Source organism: Ursus americanus, chromosome 7 (assembly GCF_024610735.1).
Source record: "Ursus americanus isolate L20-20 chromosome 7, mUrsAme1.1.p, whole genome shotgun sequence".
Classification (NCBI taxonomy): Eukaryota; Metazoa; Chordata; class Mammalia; order Carnivora; family Ursidae; genus Ursus; species Ursus americanus.
The window spans coordinates 32,717,706-32,736,142 of NC_142133.1; the positions used below are offsets into that span (position 1 = coordinate 32,717,706).

At 43.0% G+C, this 18,437-nt stretch overlaps 1 protein-coding gene across 2 annotated transcripts in view; it reads left to right on the forward strand.

The window, feature by feature from the left end:
* Positions 1–18,437, forward strand: part of MEIS1 (Meis homeobox 1) — a 132,129-nt gene that overhangs the window by 28,526 nt on the left and 85,166 nt on the right. For both annotated transcript variants that reach the window (XM_045788123.2, XM_045788126.2), the window contains exon 7: positions 608–719. In XM_045788123.2, the coding sequence (XP_045644079.1) occupies positions 608–719 (112 nt within the window). The remainder of the gene's footprint in view (positions 1–607; positions 720–18,437) is intronic.

Sequence of the window (18,437 nt, forward strand, 5' to 3'; positions counted from 1 at the left end):
GGGGCTGAGTGTACACAGTCCATGTGAATCTATTGTTATTCTCATTCCTTTTTTGTCCCTGTGCCTGGTCCATTTGCCATGTACCATCCGGCAAACAGCTGACACATACTAGCTATTATGGACCCCGGCCTAATTGTGAGGTCTTAAAAGCTCTGCCATGTTTGTCTTCTAGGATGAATCAGAGGCCTCTGTAAACCGCAGTGTTATAGACCACTGCTCTCATTTTGCATTTTCAGAGTAGTAGCAGACTGCTATGCCAGAGGGTTTGTTGATGTTAAAAATATAGTCAGAATCAAGAGGCAGCATTCCCCCCCCCTCCCCGGCCCACCACTTCTTTGCCTGGAATGTTTTTGTTTTCCTTGGTAATAAAGCATCCAATTACTTATAGAATAACTATTTGTAGATATTATTTTAGCTCAGAAGCAGAAATTGGCAAATTTTAAATGTGCCAACGTAGCTCCGAGCTGGCACCGTTTGTGAAGGGGAACGGGAAAGATGGCTTGGCTGTCCGTCCTAGCCTTCCATCGCTTCGTCATGTATGATGGGATCCCACCGGACCAGTGTTAACACACCACTCTATTTGGATTTCTGATTTGTGCCCCCACAGCCCTCTTGGAACAGAGATCACGATGACACTGCATCGACTCGTTCGGGAGGAACCCCGGGCCCTTCCAGCGGTGGCCACACATCACACAGTGGGGATAACAGCAGTGAGCAAGGTAGGAGAGGTGTTCTCATTCTCTTGTGCTACTTGTTTCATTTTTAAGGGTTGAAAAATCAGAAATGTCTAGTAAGTTACTGTTTACCCAGTTTTTCCTAGAACATAAGCCCCTTAGAGTATGAGAGTCAGCTTCTCTTACTTTATTCTTCGGACCCTTCCTTCTTCTATGCCATCCCAGCTGCCTAACTGCCTATCACCTGGCCACCTCCATAAAACAGGGTCAGTGAATTGACTGAGGGCAAGATTAGAAGTGCAAATGTGCATAAACAGCATGCCACTGAATCCCCTGCGATACAAATAAAAAGTATTATTATTATTACTTGCCCTTGGAGGCTCCTCAAGAGATCATGAAGAAACATCTTCCAAGATTCCAAGTCAGTGATGTCTTCAGATGCTTAGAAGGCAGTGGGCCTTTTAGGAACTCACGCTGGGCTTCCCTCTCCACTGGGTGGAAGCCGTTTTTTTCTGGATTTACTTCTCCGAATCTCTTAAGTGCTTGACTTCATCGCAAAGTCAGACTACAGGGAATTAGGAAGAAATGAAAAGAAGCCAGATCAACTTAGCTCATAGTGTTCCTTGAATGCACATACCTGTGTGTGTATGTGGGTGTCCATGGATGTGCATGGCTGACCGCGGCTAGCAGGAAAGAAAGTTTTAACACAGAGTTAATCTTCAGCAAAAAGGTGAAGAGTATTCAGATGTCTTGTACTGCCTTTGGTGAGACCCACTGCAGTGGAATTTTGTGTTCAGTTAGCACAACCAAAGCTTAAGAGCGTGTTCTTTATCTGAATGTAAAAAGACGGCTTTACTGAAGTTGACTCTGAGCCCACAGTAGGTGCATACTTTAAAATCTGGTTTGATGATCGTGTTTCATTGGGGTGCCATTAGACAACAAAAGAATTTTGTTTTCTCACATACATTGGGCTGGACCAATTAGAGTTGCAAAGTCTAAAATGAATTTGACATCACTAATTTGAAAACAAACCAGGAAAGTTCATTTTTTTTTAAAGGCACGTGTATGCTACTTGGACTGGGAATAACTTCTACCCATAGAATTTTAAGCATCTGAGATATTTTATTGTTCAAAGAAAAGTTGCTGACTTCACCACAACTCTAAGTGTAGTAAAAATGGAGCCCAGGATAGTAAACCAGTTCAGAGCTGAGGCAGAAACATGTAACCTCTGACCTCTGACTTTTACTGGAAAATGATATGCAGCATAAATCCGTGGGGCCTTTTCTCTTTCAAGTGTGTGTATGTATGTGTGATGGTGTTGGGGCTCATGGGGCTGGAGCTAAGGTGATGTCGGCACTTTCAATGTGAAGCCCTATTTTCAACTTCTTTCATGAATTTTCAAAAAGGTGTAAAAGGAATCTAAATTCTTCTTCCCGTACTCCAAAATTGCTACATGAGGTCCTAACCTCTTGTTTTATTTGTTTGTTTCTTTTTCTTTTTCATGTCTTGCTTTAAAAAAAAATACATACATATATATATATGTATATATATATATATATATATATATATAATCTAGGAGCAGGCAGCTGGCTTAGCTGCTGCTTTGAAGGCTTGCAAACTGCTGAAATGTACTTAAATTTAAAATTGTAGCATGTATGCTTTCTCAAACATAATCTGATAAAAGGATTTCGAGAGGGCAAAGGCCCTGTCCCAGTTCTTCCCCTGTGACATGTCATAACAAGGAATTAGGAATTTTGCATGTTTCCTTTTCCTTCAACAAGTGTTCTCCAAAGGCCAATTTAATAATGAATTTGATTGTAACCAGGAGACATGTATCTTTCACATTACCTGGGTTTTCTGCTTACATTGTTTCTCTTTTGTATTTTTTGATATAAGATCACCACCTATTCTGTTTTTTAAAGAATTTTCGCATAAATGGTATCATTTGAATGAGCTCAGTTGAACCTTTCTAAAACAATCCTAGCCCCATTTGACAGAGGAAGAAAATTAGGTATGGATGCCTTGAGCGCTTTGGGGAGGTCCCGGTGCAGCGTCAGACCCAAAATTTCAGCTTCCTGATTATTTGTCTAAGAATCTTCTCCTCCTGCCCTCTTTCCCAGCTCTCCACTAAAGAACTAAGCCAACGACTCCCACCGTGATCGAAAAGAAGCTTTCTGTGTAGACTTGCCCCCCCCCCCCCCCCCCCGCCAACTACTTGAGAGCTGGGACTCAGGAGGCCCTCCTTTGGTCTTACCTGCCCTTCTCTGTGGCTTCTTGTGGGCAGCGTGACTTCTCCCTTGCTAAATGCAGAATGATGCCTGCAAGTGTTGCCGCCACTACTTCTGTGCATTTCCATGCCAACCGTGACCCTTCTAAACCTTTTTTCATCCCTGAGACCTGTGGAGCTGGGTCTTTGTGCAGCCTTCGGATTAACTGTGCACAGTGGCTTTTCCATGTTTGCCCTGCCTGCCTTTTCTGGCAGCCATAGAGGTGTAAGCTGTGCCAGCATTTGTCCCGTAGTGCATGTCCTAAATAGTTATTTACACAGTTTGAGTCCATTTTAGTCAACTGGGTAAATAACAGCCCTCTTCAAAAGATTTATAAATCCATAAATATGTCTTTATACATACCCAATAGACAGAAATAACTCAGTCTGTCAAGAACATATCCAAAGAGGTGTTTCCCCCACAGACAGGAGTAATACATATTTTAAAACTTTCTCTACTGTATTATTTGTGCTGTGTTTCTTTTTCCTCACTCCTTTTCATTTTTCACCACTTTGTTATGGCACCTGTGGTACAAAAAAAGGAAGAAAGACAGAAATCCCTAGGCTCTAGTCCTCTGTTAAATAACCTTATCTGTGTACGATGTAGGCATATAACAGGCTGTGTCTCAACCAAGTCCTGTTCTTTCGGACTTTCAAAGTAAAAAAAAAAAAAAAGTCATTCAGGAAATTTGTAATGTTCTGACAGATTTCAAAATACAGTGACAATTCCTAGTTAGCCTTCCAGCAATTTAGGGGATTTCGAGGGCCTGATGACTTGCCAAATTAGCGGCTGTTGTGATTGATGGAATAGTTTTAGTCCAGATTTTTACCTAAGCATAAAAATATGAAACAGGAAATCCAATGCTGGGTATTCTAAAAAGAGTATATGTAAGATACATAATTAAGAAGATTCTAAAGATTATTATTCTTCAGGGAGTTAATGTTTATTCATGATTTACATAATACATCTTTCCCCCAACTCAAATTGTTTATCACGGTACTTTTCCTATGGCATCTACTTTCATTTACTAGTAACACTTGTGGCATTTGCAGGAAATTGATTCTTTAATAGTGACGCTCCTTTACGTTGGCATGGAAAAGGAAGGCCTCACGTCTGTATTTGGTTGGGATTCTGCCGCTGTTGCTATGACATTGATTCTGTGCCCTCCTTAACTTCCTCAAAGCACTTCCAAAGCTATGAGATGGAATTCTGATTGTATCCCTATTATTTGCCCCTTTCCCACTTCAGAAGGGAAAAAAGTAAGCTCAGAAATCCTGGAGTAACTGTCAGAGTCAGCTCTAGGATCTCATCTCTTGGCTCTGCTTTGTAACGACTTTAGCACGGGGTGTGTTCACGCCCCCAGGCAGAGTCTCGTACATAAGGTGAGGTGCACGATGGCAGGTACGGGACTCCGTCATGTGTCTTTTTTATCCGACCGTGCACGGCTGCCCTACCGACCAGAACCAGGGTCTGCTCTCGGAAGCACGTGGCTTGGAGCAAGAGAACACCAAGCACATCTGGTGCTTTTCCCCACCGGTGGTATTTGAACTCTTCCCAGGAGGGCTGCCGCAGTCACTCTACAACCCACAAGCAGCGTTAGCTGTGACTGACCATGGTTTGCATTTGGGCACGTCGTCGTCGTCTTCTTCTTCGGTTCAACGTCGAGAGAGGAGTATACAATAGTAATAAAATATTACGGTAACATATTAAGGGCTCTCAGTCAGTGTAGGTATTTCCAACCCTCACTTTGTAAAGGAGATCACAAAAGTTCAGAGAGGCTAGGAGAGTTGCCCAAAGTCACATACGGGTTGGGAGTGGAGTCAGGGCCCAAGCCCACACAGTATGACTCCAGAGCCCAAGTTCCTAATGCCTGTGTCCTCCAGTGCTTTTGTGTGGCTAGGAATGGAAAACAGATTATTGATGGACACTCTTTCTGTTACTAGGTTGAGGTCTCTTTCCCCAGCGTCTGCCTGGGCCTGGCCCTGTCTCTGTAATGGTGACAGAGCCGTGAATAGGCCAGAATCAGCCGTAGCCTCAGGGGGGTTATACTCTGCTGGGGAGTGAGAATCTAGTTTTTTGTGTTAAGCAGAATGATTGAGATATTTACAGAGGAGCATGATGATTGATATGATTAATTTGTATTATGTATTAAGAGCCCATACCATTTCGCTCATTCAAAGATTTATTGAATTGAAAACAGGAGCATACAAAACAAATAAGGACATTTCTCTTGCAGAGCATTTCCCATTTAAAGCTCATCTCATTTTCCTCCTTTGTGAGGAAAAAGAAAAAGTATTATTTCTATGTTGAAATTTGATGTAAAACATCTCAACTCTAAAGGGCTTTAATGATTGCTGAAACCTCTAAAACCCACTTCTGAACTTCTCCTTTTGGGGGCAGGACTCAGTTCAACAATAGTATCTTTGCTCCCACTTAAAAAAAAAAAAAAAAAAGCAAAACCAGCATGTTTCTTTAAAGAGGAATCATTGAAAAGCACTGCTATTTCTTTATAATAATGTGTCAATCGTTGCAATGCCTCTCAGTGTCCCCCCACCCCAGCTTTTGTACGAGTTCAGGCAACCTATAGGCAGAAGCAATCCCATTTATTACTAAAGGGAATCCGAAGGCAGTTGTTTGAGGCTTGCGGGGCCAGCAGGCAGAGCTGGCTGGGAGGGGCGGGGAGCAGGAGAGGGGCGGTGGGGAAGGGCCGCATTATGTTCCAGATGACTAAGCAAGGATTTATATGCCAGCTCGCCTTTTTACATGAAGAAGAAAAGTAATAACAGCCCAAACCCGGGCATTTGAAACAGTCAGCTGTCTGATGAATAATGGGATAGGTGGGAAGGAGCGCTCTGATTGGATGTCTTAATGAGCACATTTCTCGCAGAGTTTGGGCTGCAGGTCCCCTTGACCTTTGCCCTTTATTGACCAAACTGACACTTCATTTTTCACATACTTCCAATTATGGCTCGGCTTAAGTGTTGCCCTCCCTCCTTTATTTCTTTCCTATGGACAACTTGAGAGTGGTCGAGGCCACAGAAGATATTTTAATTTGCAAAACTACCGTAGCAACTCAGGTTTGGGATGTAATCTGTAATCTGCAGTTTTTCAGATGAGAAAACAAAGTGAACGCTGCTTGTTTAGAAACCGTTTTCTTTGCCCTTTTTTTTTTTTTTTAAATCCCAACTGATTTTTAAAGCAGTGTTTATAATAACCTCAGAACCCTGTGAATCAAAAAAATGTTTGGGTTTTTTTCATTCCATTTGTCTGCTGGTCAGGGTAACTTGAATGATCTCTATTTGTTCACACTTACTTTTTAAGTCTTACACTTCTGTGGGGGCTTCTTGTATTTCAGTGGTGCCCTAATGCTTTTTGACTAATACGCTTCGGAGAGAAAAGTAAAATATAATTGTGACTGCAGGCCTTCACCCTTAGACCACTGCAGCCCCGCGTGTTACTTTAGTTACATTTCATGTCGGTCTGCAGATTAAAGAGTGGCCTTTGCATGCAGTGGCAGACAGAAGAGGAAAATGATTTCCTGATGGGAAAAGTCAGGTGTAAAAAAGAAAGGGGAAGTTATTACACTCAGCAAATCCCTGTTATCAAAAGGTCCATATCATTAACTTATCAAACATGTTGAACGAGATGGATAGACAGAGAATTGTTTTCCCCAGCACACCCCGTGCTGTATATTCACCTTTCCTTTGACTGACTCATCAAATGCGAGTGTTTTCTGTTCCCCATTCTCTTGACTTCTAGCATCACGAAAGCAGGTCATCTTAAAACAAAGAAAAATAACTTCGTCATCTAAAGAGTAGTGGCTGAATATTTAGGGGGCATGCACTTGGCCATGAGTGTTTTCACAGAGAGCGCATCTTCTGTTAGGCTATATCGCCGGTAAGGTGGAGGTCAGTGTTTTTTTATCTTAAGCAACTGAAAAATGCATTTGAGATTATTTACTTCCAAATATATTTCCCTCTGACACAGAAGTATTTGTTTCAAAAGTGCATGAAGTGTTCCCTACTTTATTATGTAGCCCTCTGGCATATCCATGGCATAATTTTACTATAATATGGTAATAAAAGAATATGTAAAAGGCAGACCAAGGTTCTGTCTTTTTCTGTAAGGTGACCTCTGTTACCAAGTAACTGCTTTACTTATGAGCTTATTAAAAACTCAAAAAATGAGCTTTTCATACTTCACAGGCATTGATGTGAAAATGAGCTGTCCTGTGAGTAGTTTTCTTGATCATTTTTAGAACAATTGATTAGCCAAAGAGCTCCTGTCATTAGTTGACATTGACTGATAGCAATTTGTCACAAGCTCTGAAGGTCAGCTAGATAGTCGGAGTTTCAGCCTGCCTTTGATTGACCTTTACTGGTTCTATCCTCATGTGATGGGCTTTGACTAGGTCTGACCCTCAATTGGAAGAGACAGGGCATTCGTCAACAGGGTCATTTCTCATATTTTCTGTTGATTGCTCATTTTTATTTATGTGTGAACTCACGGTCTGGATATCTTATCACATATATACTCTAATTTTTGAAATTTAAAAGGTATGATCCGTGTTAAGCATGGCCTTAAAACCACAATTCTGTTTTCCCTTTGGTTTGCAGTGTGATAGTGGACTCTGTACATGGTGCAGCCTTGACTGCTGACACTTACCGTTGTCACCTGTGCAGATACTGGAGTTTTGTGGCTTGTGATGGATGCATGCATGTCGCATGGAATTTTGTGGTTGTTGCTGTTGTGGTTGTCTCTTAAGAAATACTGGCTCCGGGGTGACTTGTAGAAGTTCTGAAATTATAGCCCAATTCTCTGACTTTCCTAGAATTAATTACCCTGGGCTCTCAAGAGTCATGTGATATTTTTAAATAAAAAATGAGTAAAGAATGATAGGAAAAATGATGTTATGTCAGTTCATCATTTGGTTTGCAGCCAGGAAGTATGAAAACTTTCTAAAAAGGTACCTTCTTCTCCGTTTCCCTCAGCCTGCTGTAAGTTAGAGGAGGCCCCTCTGACTGTTAACAGCGTTAGCTTTTTGGTGCGACTGGAATATATTTTCTGTTATAGTGGACTCAGAGTTAGTTGTTTGTAATGCTCCGTTCTTTTCTTTCCAGAACTTTTCTTTCCAGGTATTTCCCCCAACTGCATCACATATAGAAGAACATATTCCACTCTCGTATTAATAACATGGGTTTTATTGCCTCGTGTTAATAGTAAAAATGGCGATCCGAGCTTTAAAAACCCAGATCCTAATGTATCATTATTTAATTATTTAATGCAGTTTCTAACGAAGGCCTTTCTTTTGTCTAGTTCTCTCTCCCTTTCCCTTCTTGATTCTGCATTGGGTTTTAAGCTATAAGCAATAACTTGTTTTTCAGGTCAGCCTTCCTAGGCATTCCAGGGCTATCACACACAGCCTGCCTGGCGCGGCTGAAACCCGTGTTTCGGTTTCTCCCCAAGAAAATAAACCAGGAGAGAACCCATTGTCCTGGGTGGTGGATCCTTCACGCCGTGTCATTGTTGGCAAGGCAGAAGTGAGGAAGTTAATTTTAGGGAGGTATCCATTTAATGTAGCCCAAGGAGATACAAAGAGTTTAGAATTGTACTTGCTTTTGCAGATGAGCCAAAATATTATCAAGAGTTGTATTTAAGGGGGGAAATGTAACACATTTGACATGTGACACATTCTAGTCAAGTCGTCAAGAATGGATTAAGCGCTTACCGAATGGCAGGTGCTCCGTATGAGGCTGTAAGAACGAGGAGGTCATAGTATTTGACCTCAGGAAGTTTGTGTGTGCTACCAAGAGCATCAAGCATATGTAAGTGGAATAGTCTCTAAATACCGAATATTCCTAGGGAGCTGCGAGCGTATTTATTTCACAACATGCCAAAGACCCAGACACGGTGAACTCTGTGATCGGGGCAGTTGGCTGAAAGACAAGGTGGGAGATGTTTGGCCCAGTTGGGAGAGGGACACCTGTCCCTTGGTCCTCTGACTGCTATAGGGGTTCAGCATCTGGTGGGCCCTGTGAGATCAACGTTGATCCACAGGCTACTCTCAGGAGCTTGGTTCAGCCCCCGTGCATAGCCATGAGGTTACTCAGGGCCTTTGCTGCCTGAACCACTGGTCTCCACCGTTAGTCACCTGGCTGCTGACTCTTACTCATCCTTTGCAGGGAACTCTAATATTTTGAGGGAGAGGGGATGCCTTTGGCAATCTGGCAAGGTCAGTGGATGCCTTGTCAGTGTAATATTTTTATTAATGCATAAAATAAAACACGTAAAGCTACAAGGGAAACTAATTATATTGAAATTCAGTTATCAAAATATTTTAAAAACAAATTGTAATACAATGATATAGTGTTTTGTTAAATATGTATTAAATAACAAGGTCTAGCAGTGATTCTGTCGTCTACCACATTTTTGAAATAGTGATGAATGTAAATGGTGTTTTAAGATGTTTGTAACAACTATATTGTTGTATGTAAATATGATTTCTTTTGGTGACAAAGTCACAGGTCCTGCTAATGGTTCTGTGGTTTGTTACTTACCTAGATACACACTTGAAAGAAATGCTAATTTCAGTTAGGGGTTAGTGAGAATAAAATGTAAATCTTTCCCCTTGCAAGTAGAAGGATCTTCTGAATTCTAACCCTGGGCCCCCTAGGTGGGGAGGGTCTATGTAGCCCAAGTTAAAAACTTCTGAACTTAACCTAAGTGTCACCTGCTGGAAGTATCCTGTGAACTCCCAGAGTGGAAGAAGTCACCCTCTTCTGTGTTGTCATGGTATCCTGTGTCTTATCCTCTCTCATATACTGAAGTGAGCCATTCGTGCACCAGCCTCCCCAGAATGCTTCCTGGGAAGGGACTATGTCTTCTTCATCTTTAGATCTCCCGTGCCCAGAATAGTTATGGGCACATGGCCATGGGTGGGTCATTATTTATTCAAGAGGATTGGGAACCCTCTCATGCTTTCAAACTGTGATTACACTACATTCTCTCAGCACTGATTTCTTCTGGGTGCCAGATGGCTCATCACAGGGCAGTCTCAGTCAAAATGTAAATAGACACTGAGGTCTTACCTGCCCAGACTCCCAGAGATACATTTTAACAGAAGCGCTCAAGGAAAGACTCAACGGGTAGTCCTTTCAGCATTGGTGGTAGGGGGGTTTGGGGATGTACCTCAAATCAGGCCGCCCACATGATCGCCTGCTCTGCCTGCCCCCGCTCTTGGACACCATCCTGTGGCCCTGAACGGGCTTCTAGCAGACGATGGGTGGGGACCCGCAGCAAGATTTTAGGATCTTTTACGGGACCTTATGGTAGGGTGAATGGTGAATGCTGAGACAGGACCCTGTGTTACCCTAGGAGGACGCTTTTATGTCTCTGCTGTTCCCAGAGCAGACATGATTCCATCCCGTGGGATGTGAGAGTCAGCTCTGCTCCTGAATGTATCTCCTTCCTCCATGAATGCTAGCACTAATTAAGGATAGTGGTAGAGGTTTTGGCTGTTGGCCTAGCAAAAACTAACCCAAACAGTAAATTTATGCCAAGCATTTTCCTTAAAAAGAGGTAGGCGTTGTCTACCTCTTACATTGATTGGTCCCAGAAGTGTAGTTGGTAAGTTGGGTTTTGCTCAAGTGTCTGGCTTTGTGGATTAGTTCAGTCTTGCAGATAATTTTCCATAATTACTTAACCTAAAAGCATTCTGTTTGATTAGTACAATTAGCTTTGGCTTTCCCCCATTTACCAATATCAACCCGTATGCATTCCCTTCTAGACATAGCTCATCTTATTTCCTAACAAAGGATGAAAGAAGTAGAACTTACTTTTACTTCTTTTTTTTAAAGATTTTATTTATTTATTTGAGAGAGAGAAAGAGAGAGCACGTAAGCATGAGTGGGGGTGGGGAGAGGCATAGGGAGAAGCAGACTCCCTGCTGACCAGGGAGCCTGAAGCAGGGCTCAGTCCCAGTCCTGGGACCATGACCTGAGCCGAAGGCAGACTCTTAACCAGCTGAGCCACCTAGGCACCCCATCTTTTACTTCTTTCTGTATCAGCAGAAAAAGAGAATATGAACATACCTAGAAAATCTTAAATTTTCTTCAAATTTGTATATTTTTATGGAGAGAGAAATTGAAGAGTGAACGTAGAAAATACTGAACTTGCTTGTTGCTAGATTATTAACATTCGATCAATGCTTTCTCTTGAAAAATTTCACTTGTCTGAGTTTGAATCAAGACAGATAGCACCTTAATACCCTTTAAATTTTGATACTTTAGGAGAAGAGGATGTATCTTAATTTTACAATGTACATATATATATATATGTATATGTATATATACTCTCCTTCTTTCTAAAAAAGAGTTTAAGGAAATTAACAAATGTATATAGTATACAATAGGATAACAATTTAGGATGTGAAGAAATGAGAACAAAAGGAAAACAAACAAGAGGCCGGCCATAAGGGCAGTACAGAACAAGATGAATTGTAAAAGATCACGTATAGTTGCTAGAAGTAGTCAGTGTGTCTCTGAGCTACCTAGCGGCCAAAAGCAAGAGTGAAATATAATTAGTTACAAAATTTACAGAGTCCACAGAAGTTGTCTGGGAGAATCCCTCTGACTGGTGTGAGGACTGGAACGAGATTCTCTCATGCGTCCCACCCGGGGAATCCGGTGGGATTTCTCCTCTTGCACTTGTGTCAGCTCCTTGCCTAGTGCTGCAGATGGCCAGATGAATATTCGGTTGGCCCATTTGACTAGATAGATGCCTGGATTCATATTCAACCCAATCTTCCTTTAACTACGTGGCACCTAAGCGAGTCTCGATGTCCATGGTTGAAACAGATGGCAGCCTGTCTTCTTCTGAGGCTGGGCTGCTGGTTGTTCTGTGACACCTTTCCCCCTTTTCTGTCTCCTTCCTCTGACCATTTTATGGTGCGCTAGCTCCATTTCCGAGTCTTTTCTCCCCGTCCCTGGGGCCGGTGATGTGGGTGAGAATGCTCTTGTCCCTCTGGTTATCGTCCCCTGAAACAGGGTTAATGGCACCCGAGAGGTTCATTGAGCGGTGAAGAACTGGGGTGCCAGCTTGGGAAGATTCAGGTACCTCACTGTTTAAAAATGGACATTCTGAGGGAATGCGATTTCAGCCTACACAATCAGAGGGATTGCGCATTGCGAACATTTGGTTCATTACATCCCAGCACCAAGAACATCCCCTTATGTGCAAGGAATACATTTAGCATAAATAGAAAATATTGCTTGATATTGTGAAGCTTCTGAGAGGAATATTCTCAAAGATAATGGAGGAAAGACAGAAACAGCACCATTCCCTAACTTAATGAGTAGACATTGAATGTCTACTATGTACCAGCCCAGTGCTAAATGTGAGAATTCAGAGCGAAGAGGCTGTTCCTGGAACCGAGAAGCTGACAGTCCAGTGGCTGCGCAGGCCGTTCACATCTGGTAGGTTAAGGCTCGTGACTGAGTAGGCCCCGTGTAAACTGGAAGTAGAGGAATGGCACCTAACAAACTGGCAAAGAGGGAGCACGCACCTGGCAGAGGGGTGGCCTCTCCCTGTCCTTTCACAGGAGCACCCTTCCTCCATCACAACACCCTTTTTCATGGAGCCGGAGTGGGACTCGGACGTGGGTCTCCACATGGCACTCCCATCCCCAGAGTTGGCCCTAGCAGCAATGTGCTTTTCGTTCCCAGTCTTCCAGCTAGCTCCCCCAAGAGGCTGAGTCTGTGATGGGAACTTGGGGCAGGTGAAGTAGAAGGACATGGGAGGCAAAGAAATGAGTTGGTGTGAGGGCGAGGAGGGAAGTGAAAGCCTGACCCTTGGAGGCCGTGTGTGCTTCAGCATGCTCACAGAACAGGGTGCGGGAGAGGAAGAGTCTGAGGGGAAAGCCAGACGCAACAGGGGCCAGACCGTGAAGGATCCAGAGTTGGGAGTTTGTTTGGGAGGCCGTGGGGAGTCATGGCAGAGCTGAGTGAAAGAGGAACAGATGCGGAGGAAGGCTGGAGTCACGCTGCAGTTATTCTGAAACGTTGAGTACGTGACAAGGCAGAGGGAAGGCGCTGGAGAGGAGAGCTTTTGAGGAGACTGGACCAGACCAAGAAACTGAGGGGACGCCAGGGGTGGTGGGTTTGGAACGGTCTGGGATGATGCCAGGGTCTCAGAATGCTGCTGCCTACACCACAGGTCCCTTCTGGAGGGCTCATTGTTTTCTGAAGTGTAGCTTCACCTCTCCAGATACGGGGACAATATGGCTGGACATTGCTGCGTATGGCTTTTTCCTCACACCCTGGCTGGACAGAAACAACACTTTTCCTACCCCTTCCTGAGGGTCGCTCACGGAAGTCCGGCCACCACTCTGTCTCTCTGTTCGCTGCTTTCCCGCGGGGAGGGCCCTGGCTCCATGGGGACCCGGGGGCTGGGTGGAAAGGAAGAGGCCAGCCAAGCTATCATGGGAATTCCATGACTCATTTCATCAGTTTACTGCTCTGAAAATGAGGTGACTTCCCCCTTTGCTTGACAGCTGATTGATGAACATTTCCTGAGTATTTGCAGAGTAGATGTTTTGTTACACGGGCCTCAGTGTTCATGGACTCCCCCTGGATTCTCATCCTGGTGGGCTCCAGCCCCTTCTCCTTCCCAGGCTGCTAATGTTTCTGTTTATGCAGAATCTTCAAATCACCTGCCCAAGACTTCAGAGACTCCAGGGCTGGAAATAGTATACTCTTGGGCTGCTGATACAACTCTGACTACATTTACTTTTTGCCAGAATACTAGAGAATGCAGGATAATTTTTTATACTGACACAGTATTTGTTTAGACTAAACACTGTCACCTGGTACTTAGTATGCCTATGTTGAAAGTTGTTCTTAAAATTAGTGTACTTCATTTTCTGTGTCTAGAATTTTTTTTGTTTGTTCATTTTCAGTTTTCACTTTCTTTCCCAGGATGTGGGTTTGCGTATTTTTAGAAAGATTGTCCTTTACTTCGATTCCAGATGTCCCGATGCTCTCGATAGGAAAGGAGTCAGCTTTGGAAAACATGAATTGCTCTGCGAAATGATAGAATGTTCGTAAAAGCAACATAGCAAGGAGTGTAATCATTTCTTCTAGTCTCCAAGAATGTTCCTTAGGCTCATTTTTCATTACTGAAGTGGAGACAATAGGTTTGTAATATGTGGGTCGGAGTCATCGTCTTCGATAGTGGCCATGGTCCTTAGATTTAATTTTCATATTTCAAATGGAAGCGGTAGGTTTAACGCGTCTTACTTTGCAGCTAGAACAGATTCTATTTTTAATCTGTGAGTTGAGAATGGCGTGGAGCCAGGTGCTGCCCAGGTCCAAATGCATAGTTCCTGTATGTATCAGTGAGTTTCATGATGGATTGGACAGAAGTATGTGGCCTTTAGCCCAAATGTCTATCTGACTCCTTAGAATTTAACATGCTGAACAAATCCTAGCACTTTTCAAGTTAGAACAAAGTGTTTTCTAACGTAGCAACCATGCTGGCTTAAAGGAATAATGCAACAATTCCAAACAGACACACACACATAACCGTAGAACTGGTTTTCAGGCAGAGAGAGGCAACTGGGCTCAGGAAGCCGGGCAGGATAGTCAAGGACGTGGCTGTATTGAGCCACACAGAATTGCCTTTACACAGAAGAGGTAAGGGGAGAAAGCTGTTCCTTTGGATGGTACCTGCTGGTGGGAGTACACACGTTGTTGGCGAGTAATTCTAGCAACGGCCCTCCTGTACTTCCTCAATCCTATTACCCTGTGGTGGGAATGGAAGGGCTTTATTCATTCAGGACTGACTGATGTTTGCATCTATAAATAAATGGACTCAAATCATAATTGTAATAACAGGATTCTTTGATTACCTGGCAATGGCCTTGTTCTGAGATAGCTTTTGGATCACCTGTTCATTGGGAACATTTGACAGACCTCATGTTTATTACCCAATTGAATGTCAGTAGCAATTGCAGCTAAAGATAAACAAAAATGCAAGTACTTGTTGACCTTGACTTTTTTCCACAAGAGATTGGACTTGATGGCTCTATTGCTGTTGAGCTGATAAGGGTTATAAACAGTAGTTTAAAGAAAATGTTTTATTCCCAGAGGAAAATACCCTATTTGCTGTGGGAAATGGCACTAGCCTTGTGTACCCTTTGCCAGATTTTCTTAATTCACTTTTATTTGGCCTGTGGGAAAAGGATATGGGGGGGAAAACTTCTTATGGCTTTAATGTACATTTGCGTAGATGGTTATAACTCGTGAATGGTGTAGTTAGCAGACTGAATACAATTTTAGAAGAAGCCAATGATGTTTCTATGATTTACGATATTTAGTAACATGATTTCTTTTGAAACTATCGCGTTACTATAATATTGTGTTTCAGAGATGCCGATCTTGTAAAAATGCACCATGGTGCAGAAGTACTCTTTCAGATTCTAATTAAAAACATGAAAATATCATTGGTTAGTGATTTCACTGGGGGCAAGAAGAGAGGAGATTTGACCTGGGATCCCGCAGAAATACACTGCGGGATGTCACAGTCAGCACTTTTCTTTGGGCACCAAGTGTTAAGTCCCAGATTTGAATCAGGAAACTCTGGGCCATTAAGGATTCCCCATTTCTTGGTGAGGCATGAAGACTTGGTGACCTATCCTTTCTGCTCTTAAAAATCCCACTGCATTTTCCTTGCGAGGAGAGGTGCTTTGGCTTAATGCCCCTGGCTTCAACTTTTGCTCTTAAAATGTTGTTTTGATGCATAGTGTAGTGATGGCTGAATTGATTTCTGTGCATAAACGGTGGCCTAGATTCTTGCCCTGTGGAAATCGATGGAATTAAAAACTGTAGGTTCCCAGAGTGTTCAGAGGTAAGCAAATGATTAGATATGCATGCAGGGGGAAAAATTGAGATGCTCATAGAATGGAAATAAGGGTCTATATAATTTGCAAGTTTAATGTAAATGTAAGCCACTAATACAACTAATAATTTAATGCTAATATGTGAGAGTAAGTAAATGTAATTCTAATCATTTCCTATTTGGTGTGTTCTCAGAGAGTTCTGAGTAACAGTGTACTGTATCGGGATATTTCCCTGGCTACCTAGGATGAAAATCAGGTCTGCTGACAACTGTGGCCCTTATGAGACCTCTGGGATACTAGCGACTCAGGACTAGAGGTTCTCTCTAGATAGACGTTTGGGACAATCTGGGATTGCAGAATCTATGGCAGAATTTCCTTCAGAGAGGTTTAGAACACTGGCTATGGGATTTCTTGAATAGGTATCCAAGATCTCATCCAACGTGCCCTTTTAAGTAGTCATGGTATTATTTAATAATAGAGACTATATTTTTTTCTAAAAATATTAGACCTTTTCCTCTATTTTTCAAAGTACAGACTTCCTCGTGAAGGTGTCTCAGGCCAGCTTTGGATACATTTTTTTGTGAGAACAGGTCCACGGAATGAAATTTTAAAATATAAATAAAGAAAGCCATACCATCTATAACCAATAGGGAATGTCATGCTGTCTTTCAGAAAACAATGACAAAACAGAAGAGTTCCACTCTCCCCGGTCGTCTTTGCTAGGTGCCCCCCCTCTTTTTTCCCCTCATGAATTTCTTCGGAGAATAACTGCTTGCTGACTTCCACTTCTCTGTGAAACTTTTGTGAAGAACAGTGGAAATCTCTGCAATGACAGATGCCATAGCAGATTATTATGATGTCCATTACTTGGTGAATGAAATTAGGAGGAGTTTATTTCTGACATGGCACCTACCCTTCCCTGTGACAGAAAGGCTGTAAGCTAGAATCTGTGTTAAAAATCACATCCTCAGGAATCCCGGGGATTCTCTGATGGATACATTAGAGATGAGCAGAGGGGAGTCCGCTGCCTCCGGTGTCCTGGTCCCCTGCAGCAGGAAGGTGCCAGGACTCTCCACTGGGGCTCCTCCTGGTTCTGGGCTGCACGAGGGGAATGTGGGCGGGGAGTGCTCGCTTTCCTCCTAGCAGCCACTGAAGGATGTGGCAAGGACCTGAATTGTTTGTGGCCGGCTCTCTATCCTGCTGCTAGAAAGACTTCTGCGTTTATCTGCATTTTTCGGAGCACCAGTCGCTGCAAAGCCACCTCCCAGGCCACTTTGTGGGAAAGCTTTCTTTATGGTGGATGACGTGGCATTTCTTGTCACTTCCTCAAATTCCTTCCCGCTGCCTATCAGCATTGCTCTGGACTTATCTGGGTTGAGCTTCAGCCAGCCAGAGCTAATCCAGGTTCCTATTTCAGAGGAGCGGAATGACAGCGATGACGCTGCCGTTTCTCCGCTTGTGACCTGGGGTGCAGAGAGAAGAGGGGTGCAAGAGTTGAGGGCCCTCGGCTTGGTTCTCAAGACTGGTACCTTTAGTTTCTTCTTTGCCCCCCACAGTCCTGCTTCCCCATAAGGCTGACAAAGGTGTTTATTTTGATGTGAAGTTAGGATGTAACTTTTCCAGTTTTAACCCAAAGAAATAAAGACGTCTTTCCCTGAGTAAACCTCCTTCCACAGGGGTCAGCCCTGACAATTTTGAACCTCTGGGGCGGGTGGGGGGGGGGGGGAGTCTTCTGAATTGGGATTTAACATATCAGAGATGTGGCTTTCTTGTTCTGATCTTCCATTGTTCAACAAATATTTATTAACACCTACTCTAAGCCACATACAATGCTGCCTAATAGGGAACATGTCCTAAAAGTAACATTTTTTCCCGCCTTCCGTCTATGAAATGTGTCCAGCTAACTTAGTTTGTGGGGCCTCCCACCGCCAATCTTATAGCAGGGCAGCCCTCCATGTCTCCATTTTATAGGTGAGAATTGCCTGAGGTCTGACAGGACGTGTATATGTGGGAAAACCCTGGGACCTGAACCAGCCAGGTTTTTCAACTCTGACACCTTTCTTTTGTACCTGGTTAAGAAGAAACTGATATCTTCTTAGTTCCCTTACTTCTGAGGTTCACCAGTTCTCTCTCATTGGGAAGAAAGAAGAGAGAATAAAATAGGAAGGATCTTTAGAATGAAGTGATAAATTATTGCTTAGCATTATATTTCATTCATTCATTCATTCATTCATTCATTCATTGAGTAACTCCTGTATAGCAGGCATTGTGCCAAATCCTGAGACAACAAAGATGAATAAGACCAATTCCTGCCCACAAGGAATTTACAGTCCAGTGTTTGATTCTGCCTTCACTCCTGAGTTAAGAACTGTCTGGGCCACACCGATTTGTGACGCTGTTCTCTTTAAGATTTACCTCCTCCTTCATCCGATTCAGTTGATGCACTTCACTAATTTTCAGGCATAAGGGGGTTCAGTATATGAGTAGAACTGAAGCAGTCTTCCGTTGGTCTTTCCTCGTGGAAAAATGGTGTAGGTTTAATTTCCTTGTGCAGAAAAACAACTTAAACTTGCCTATAAAACCGGGTTGTGTTCGTACCTA